Source organism: Apteryx rowi, unplaced genomic scaffold, assembly GCF_003343035.1.
Source record: "Apteryx rowi isolate R43461 unplaced genomic scaffold, aptRow1 scaffold_200, whole genome shotgun sequence".
NCBI lineage: Eukaryota > Metazoa > Chordata > Aves > Apterygiformes > Apterygidae > Apteryx > Apteryx rowi.
In genome coordinates this window covers 758307-766424 of record NW_020448309.1, presented here as the reverse complement: position 1 = coordinate 766424, position 8118 = coordinate 758307, and the positions used below count along the sequence as shown (strand labels likewise).

At 56.3% G+C, this 8118-nt stretch overlaps 1 protein-coding gene across 1 annotated transcript; it reads left to right on the top strand.

The window, feature by feature from the left end:
• The first annotated feature begins 206 nt into the window (after nucleotides 1-206).
• SYT2 (synaptotagmin 2) lies at nucleotides 207-6520 on the top strand. Its single transcript, XM_026063777.1, has 8 exons — nucleotides 207-372; nucleotides 482-651; nucleotides 2976-3092; nucleotides 3358-3525; nucleotides 3671-3838; nucleotides 4300-4417; nucleotides 5313-5446; nucleotides 6314-6520. Exons 1-8 carry the CDS (start codon nucleotides 207-209, stop codon nucleotides 6518-6520), a joined length of 1248 nt encoding a protein of 415 aa, XP_025919562.1.
• The last annotated feature ends 1598 nt before the right edge of the window (nucleotides 6521-8118 follow it).

The window sequence follows — 8118 nt, the reverse complement described above, 5'->3', positions numbered from 1 at the left end:
CAAGCACCTAATTGTCACCCTTGCTGTAAATGCAGATGTTGTCCTTGGTGCAGACGGGTCCGGGGCCCAGCCTGGGTGTGGGGCAGAGTGGCAGCAGCAGGGGCCTGGTGGGGCACATGACAAAGGAGGAAGGCACAGGGCAGGATGGATGTGCCGCGGACTGACCACCGAAGTGACGTTGTGTTTCAGGGAGTCCCTGACCCACCATGACGTTCAAGCAAGCCTCTATGATGGCTCCGGAGGCCGTGGCCACCACAATGCCCACAGCAACGATGGAGAACTCCACCGAGGCCGCGGGCCCGGGTGAGAGCGCAGAGGACATGATCGCCAGGCTGAGGGAGAAGTTCATGAATGAGCTGAACAAGATTCCCTGTGAGTAGCTGGCTCCTTTTCCAGGAGCAGCAGGCAGGACAAGGCAGTGGGGTGGCTCACACGGGGAGGGAGCTGTGAGGCTGACTGGGGCACCGGGTTTTGTCCACAGTGCCATCCTGGGCCCTCATTGCCATCGCCGTGGTAGCTGGGCTGCTTATCCTCACCTGTTGCTTCTGCATCTGCAAGAAGTGCTGCTGCAAGAAGAAGAAGAACAAGAAGGAGAAGGGCAAGGGCATGAAGAACGCRATGAACATGAAGGACATGAAATCAGGGAACCAGGTAACGCCCTTCTTGAATGCTCAGCTGCATCCCATACTTGTAGTTTTAGAACCATCCTTCTGGTTGAATTATGAACCACATCATCAAAGCATTTATTGCTCAGGCAGCAGAGCASGATAGAGCCCCCAGGGTCTCCAGGGTGCTAAGATAGCAGCACCAGGAGGTGTAGCGTGGCTTAAGAAGGAAAGAGTCCAGCTGTCCCTGCAAAAGGGGGTTGCTTGCAGACATAGTGTGACGCTCCTGTGCCATGGTGCACAAAGCTCTCCTTCAGTGCCTTTGGTGGCCAGGGCTGTAGCTTTCCTAGCAAGCATTTTCTCCTGCCCACATGCAGATAGCTCCCCCTCTGCATGTGGAGTGAGGGGGGAGCAAGGGACAACTTGGATCGAAGGGTGAAGATGGCTCTGGAAGCAGCCCAGCTTTCTTTGGTGTGCTGCCAGTGAGCAGTGACTGCTCCCAGCACCATAGGAGTGAAGGCCAGAAGGGGACATGGTCAGACTTTGCCCCATCTCTCCTAATGTGAGGAGTCAGTGCCAGCCTTCCCTTCTCTTCCCCAGGCTAGCAGGAAAGCATGGGCTATTTCAGCAACCTGCTCATCAACAGTGATTGCCACCTGGTTTGAGGATCCTGCTGCTGCTGCTCTCTTTCCTCTTTCAGTTCCTAATGGCCCAGCACAGGACCAGCTTCTGGCTGGGCTGGACTGGCTGACTGCTTTGTCTGAAGCAGAAATAGTCAATTTGATGCCTTTTTGTCTCTCCCACCTTGGTATTCAGAGTTATTCTCTCATTTCATGAAGCTGAGCCAGRCACTGCTTTTAAGAGAGAGAGGAGGACCCATCAGGCCAAAAATCCTGCTCTGTTTTGGCATCCCAAAAAAAGCTAACGCTCAAAAGGCATGTGCTGCTCTGCAAAGCAGAGCTGGGACTGTCTCCTCATCACAGGGGAGCCRGGAGTGGCAGCTGGAAGGAGGCTTTGGTACCAACAGATTTGGGGCGATCCTGGCCTTTTCAAATCATCAGCTCAGCACAGGGCCATTTGATGAGGACAGGAGTTTTTGGGAGGCTGTTCCTGCTGTTTAGAGCCACAGAGGATGGTGTGGGCACCCAGGGAGGACCAGACAGATGAACATTGAGTAGAGACACTGTGAGGAGCCTTCCTCCACCAGACCTGCCTGTCTGCACCCTTCCATAGCAGTAGGGAATATGGGGGTGCTTCCTGAAAGGAGGGAGAGATGCTCTCTGCTGTCCTGCTCTAGCCCCTTCTGGGGCTCAACGGGCCCATACAAAACAGACGGCTGAAGCCAAAAGTCCAATTCCTGACCTTGATATGGGTCATTGTGTCCCATGGCAGACAGCCCGCCACCACCCCTAGTACTAGCTGTTGTCGTTGTTGTTTATAATGTCATTCTCTTCCCTCCCTGTGCTCTCATTGCCCACCCTCTGTGTTGTTCTGTTTTCTCACTGTCCTGGGATGCTGTTCACGGTAGGTGCCACACTGAACCTCACTTCTCTATCAGCTCCTTCCAGGGTGGGATCGGGGACCCACCGCCTACATCTGAAGGCATGTCAAAGCACTAAGGAGCTGAGCAGCTCCCACTGGTGGGCCATTGCTCGGAAAGGCTGCCAGCCCTAAATGCATCCTGGCGTCTGGTCTGCGAGTGCAAAGAGGAAAATAAGCTAAACTGGGCTCCTTTGCTTGTCTGCTTTTCGATAGTCTGTTGGCATACGGCTGCTCTGTGCTACCATCCTGACTGTGCTGCTTATCAGCCTGGTGGAGAGAGGTGGCCTTCTCTCAGACATAGGAGAATTGGGTTGTATCTCTACTCCCAAGTTAACAATGCCTGGAAATGGCCCTGCTGAGCCATCATCGCAGGCTGTAGCTCTCTCCCAAGCACAGGTCGGGAGGGCTAGAGTGTCGCTGCACCCATTTGCAATAGGTTGTTTGCATGCAGCTGCCCCATGCAAGCAGCAAACCTCCCTGGCTGGAGCTGACCCCAAACTCCTGGCACCCTGAGGCATCCCTGTGCCGCCCATGCTTCACARCATCTGTGTGGCTGTGGGCAGAACCAGTGCCACCTCGGGCTGCTCCACTGCTGTTTTATTTCCTGCTGGGTCTCCTTTCCCCTCATGGGGAGGACCCAGGGCCTCTCCTCACTGTGGCTGCTGTGATGCCAATAGGGCCAGGGAGGCTGGAGGTACTCATGCGTCTCCCTCCCTCTCTCTGGCATGGGTGTTGGGATGCTGGGCTATGACCCTCCAGGTGAGGGGCAGCTGTACCTGTGGCTCCCAGCTGAGCTGGGCACTGCTGCTGCTGTTGCAGGACCAACAGGATGATGATGATGCAGAAATGGGCCTGACGGAAGGGGAAGGTGAGGAGGAGGAGAAGGAGCCGGAGAACCTGGGCAAGCTGCAGTTCTCGCTGGACTATGATTTCCAGGCAAACCAGGTGATGAAGGGACTGGGGTTTGCTTAAGGAAATGCAGGAGTGCGGTTTGCCCTGCATGGGGGGGAAATTTGGAGAGGAGAAATCTCCCTGTCCCATCAGGATTCAACCTTGGTGGCTCATGAGGGAGGAGGGGAGCTCAGTGCTGCCCCACACGACATCCTGCCCCATCTCGTGCTGGAGGCGAGTACCCAGGACCTGGAATGGGGTCAGGGACTTCAGCATGTAGCTGGGCTGTCTCACTGAAGACTCCCCTCTTCCTTCCCAGCTGACAGTGGGGATCCTCCAAGCTGCTGAACTGCCAGCTCTGGACATGGGTGGCACCTCGGACCCATATGTCAAGGTCTTCCTGCTCCCTGACAAGAAGAAGAAATATGAGACCAAAGTGCAAAAGAAGACACTCAACCCTGCCTTCAATGAGACCTTCACCTTCAAGGTGAACCCCTTTGTTTCCCCCAACATGGGACTGTGTCTCCCGCTCCACCCTCCCCTTGCTTGCTGGCCCTCCCTGTCGGGAGTGGGTGCTCCCTGGCATGGAGTCCTCTGAGCCCATTGCCAGCCTGGTGGCCCTTTTCGTGCAGGTCCCCTACCAGGAGTTGGGCGGGAAGACGCTGGTGATGGCCATCTATGACTTTGATCGCTTCTCCAAGCATGACATCATTGGCGAAGTGAAAGTGCCCATGAACACAGTGGACCTGGGCCAGCCTATCGAGGAGTGGCGGGACCTGCAGAGTGGCGAGAAGGAGGAGGTGAGAGCTGGGCCAGCATGAGGCTCTCAGCTGGCTCACACCTTTGCCCTGCAGAGCTGAGCTGTGGGGTGGCCCCGACTGCTGGGCAAACTCTGCTTTCTGGGCCATTCCACAGCGCTCAGGATTGCGCTAGCTGCAGGGTCGTACCTGAATGCTAGGTGTGTCAGTCCCAAGCCCTGGGCAGGATCCAGCCCTGTTGTTCCTTTGTGCAAAAGCCTTTGTTTAAGAAAAATGAAGAGTATCAATGTCTGGGTGCTGTGCTGGAACAGACCTGCCTCAGACAAGTGATCAAACCCTTGTGCCAGGACATGGGGTGCCAGCTCATGCCGGCCTCACATTTGTGCAGGCTTGAAGGTTAAGCTGGGTTGGGAGGAACTGCGTGCAAGACTGTGTCCTGACTCTGCAGTGTCATGCACCGGCAAGGCTTTGATATCTGCCTCCTGCTCTGCTCTGCTTGGCAGCCAGAGAAGCTAGGAGATATTTGCATCTCCCTCCGGTATGTGCCCACTGCCGGGAAACTCACTGTCTGCATCCTGGAGGCCAAGAACCTGAAGAAGATGGACGTTGGGGGTCTCTCAGGTGGGTGCAGGCTCAGGGTCACCCTGCTGCTGGGAGCATGAGCCCTTCTGCCCCACTGTGGTGCTCTCAGCATCCTTCGCTGGGAGAGGACCCGGGGTCTGTCTGTCTGGCAGGGCTTGGGGTAGCTGTCTCCAGAGCCTGAGGTCTCCTGATATGGAGGCAGCTGAAGGTCTGGTTGGGGCTAGGGGGCGAGGAGAGATGAGGTGGTGGGATGAGCCTCCTGTCGCTTCAGAAGGATGTATTGAGTGGGGTCTGCTGGCATGTCTGGGCCCAGGATGCTGCAGGAGCTGGGTGGTGAAAATGCTATTCTGCCATTTGCTGCTGGTCCCACTCTCCTTGCCTTGGGGATGTGGACCTAAGTTGGTGGCACATTTTATGCTAGAAATCCATTCCAGGCTGAAATCTCTGCTCAGGAGTCCTCATCTCTTTCCAGACCTGGCTTAACCATGAGGACAGCAATATTTTCATGACTAGAAAGGTTCAGCTTTATTGCTGGGGGTCCTGCTCTGGAAATGGTGAGAGGGTTACAGGCAGAATGTAAGCCAGCACCCATCAGTCTCACTCTATCATCTCCAGCCCTCCTCCAAGGAGACCCACAATCCATGGGATGCAGAAGAGCCCCATTCCTTGGCCAGCTGCTCCTATAAATCCTCTCAAGCCCAAATATTTTGGCTTTGGCCTCCAGCCACCAGCCTCAGACCACCTTTATCTGCCAGACAACAGTGCCCAGGAGGTGCCCAGAGTCAAGCAAAGAGAAGGGCCTTGTTTACACCACTGTTGTGAGAGCTGGTCAGGACTCCTTCCCTCACTGTGAATCTTGTCCTGGGCTGGAACCTGTCTCAGGGTATCCCATGGGCACCTCAGCCCTGGCTGACACACCTTCCCACTCTCCCAGATCCCTACGTGAAGATCCACCTGCTGCAGAATGGCAAGAGGTTGAAGAAGAAGAAAACTACAGTCAAGAAGAAGACTTTGAACCCCTACTTCAACGAGTCCTTCAGCTTCGAGATTCCCTTCGAGCAGATACAGGTTCATATGCTGACTTTCTTGGGAAGGATGGGGGTTAGAGCCTGGCTGGTCCCGTGGCTGCCCTGGGCACCTCTTACTGTGGGAGCTTCTGGAAGCCGGACAGGGGTCTGGCCACTTCTTAGCATCTGGGTGCCCTGTGGAGCTCCTGGTCTGGCTACCCATGAAATACAGCCTGTCTCAACCTGAGCTGGGGCAGATGCTGAGGGTGGCTGGGGCAGAGGTGGGAGGCTGGGCAGCACCCATGGGAGAAGCAACCCCAGGTCCAGGCCCCGGCTCATGGCTGGAATGGAGCTTTCCTCTGTTGCTGGCCCCAAAGTGTCCACCCCAGCGCTGAGCAGCAGGTGTAGCAGGGACCTAGGGTGGTCCTGGGGGTATTATTTTGAACATTTGGCACGTGCCCAGGCTTCCCTGCACAGAGATGGTGCCACTGCACGTGCATTGGGTGTCCTGCACTGGGTGTCAGCAACCCTCTGCCAGCCCATCTTGCCCCTCCATGGCCCGTCCCAGCCTCTGCACTTGCCTCTTGGCCCAGCCCAGCCTCAGTGAGCCGCCATAGCCTGCAGCTCGTACCCTGCCCCACGCTGTCCCTTGAAGCCCTTTCCCAGGTGGCCATGTCAGGATGAGCTGGGACCAGCTGTGGCCTGCAGGCCCTGGGCTCTTTAGGCAAGGAAGCTGAGGTCACYGTGGACATGGAGGAGATCCTGTCCCTAATATGGGCCATGGTGGGGCTCAGTTTTTCGGCATTCCTGGGACACCCTGCAGAGCTACCCCAGGGCCTGCTCCAGGCCTTGTAGGCAGCACAGAGGCTGTGGAGCAAGCACGGCCTCTGTGCCTTTCCGCACCTCTAAAGAAGGTTTCCTCCTTTAGAAAGTGCAGGTGGTCATCACAGTCCTCGATTATGACAAGCTGGGGAAGAATGAAGCCATTGGCAAGATATTCACGGGCTGCAACTCCACGGGCACGGAGCTGCGACACTGGTCCGACATGCTGGCCAACCCCCGGCGGCCCATTGCCCAGTGGCACTCGCTGAAGCCAGAGGAGGAAGTAGATGCAGCTCTTGGGAAAAACAAATAGGAAGATCTGCTGGCCAGCACGGCACGGGCCTGTGGACATTTTAAGTGACCCCGAGCTATCGATACCTCAGTTACGCAACCTTTGGTTTTGTTTTTTGTTTTAAGCTGAAATACCCTTTGAAGGCTGTGGAAGGGTTTTAAGACAGTCCCAATAGCTTCCAGGGGAAGAGGTTAAAGACATRGATGGTTCTTTTCGTTCTTCAGCATCGCTCTGTTCTGCTGCATGTCCCATTGCCTCCACACACCATCCCTCCCAGGGTGCAAAGCAACTGTCAGTCCTGGAGACTTCCCAGGTCGCAGCATCACCAGCCCACAGCAACATTTCCTCCATCCTTCCTCTTGGGTTCATGTGGGGAACCGTCGAACGTTGCATGGAGATGATACCAGAGCCTGATAATGTGAGATGACCAGATCCACTGTGCTTGCTTTGGGCATGCATATCTGCGTGGACATCAAAACGGTGGAGAGACCAGGATGCCTCCCCTCTCTTGCTCTGCCTCCCTTCACCCTTCCCAGTTGGGAAGGGTGAGAGATGTGGTGTTAGGATGAGAACTGCTGAGTCCCACAGCCATCTCCAGGCTTATTTTTTTCCGGTGAGAAGTGTGCAGAGACTGTGGGAACCTGCTGCAAATTGGTATTGCGGCAGGGAACCGAGGCTTCTCAGCCCTATCCGGCTGGGGAGATGGTGTTGCAGCAGGCCCCGCATGGTATGATAGTCCGAGCACAAGTGGCCCTGACACCTTGCTTTGAGGAGAGGCATCATGGGCTGTGCATGCAATGGCTGTGCCAGGTGGGCCCATGGTGTCCACCAGACGGATCCGTGTGCTCCTTCTGGCCAGCCAGGCGCCCTACCGACTGCCACCGCCTCTGCTGAGTGCTGTCACATCACCAGAGGTCAAATGAGGACAGCTCTGGGGTGATTTGCATGTATTTCCCATCATGCTTTGCACTGCCATATATTTTCTGAAGACACTTGATTAAAACCTGTGGATCCAGATGCTTCCACGACGAAGGTTTCCACCAAGAGGTCTCCAAAAGCAAGGAGGGGGAGCAGGCAGCCCCACAGCGTGGGGCCAAGCTCAGCCCTGTGCATGCCAGTAGCCATCCCTGTGAGCTGCGGCCACTCCAAAAGCCAAGAGCATGTCCCTGAGGTGCGGCCCTGCTGTTGGGGTCTGCCCCTCCAGACAGCCCTGGGAGGATGCTGCCAGAGAGCTGCATCCCCCTGGGCAACCCCAGCGCAGCCCCAACCCTCTGGCCTCGGGCAGCTGTGGTCCCATTGAGCTCCTGCTGCASCACGGCATCCCACCACCAAGGCAGCAATGCCCGCGTGGAGGGTGCGAGTGAGGCCAGGCCCAACAAGGGACCAAAGACCCCCAAACCCCAGCGAGCAGCTGCTCCACACAAAGCTGTTAGTTGCCAAATGCACCCCTGTTCCTTTGCCCCTCGGGGGTCTAAGCCATATCCATGTTGCTAATATTGGCCCTGGTTGGGAAAGAGCTTCTCCGGGCTGCCTCTTCCCCYGGGGCAGCGCATCTTGCTCTCCTTGCACGTCCCGCACCAAGCACGTTAGCTGGAAAGCTAACATCAGTCCCTGCTGCA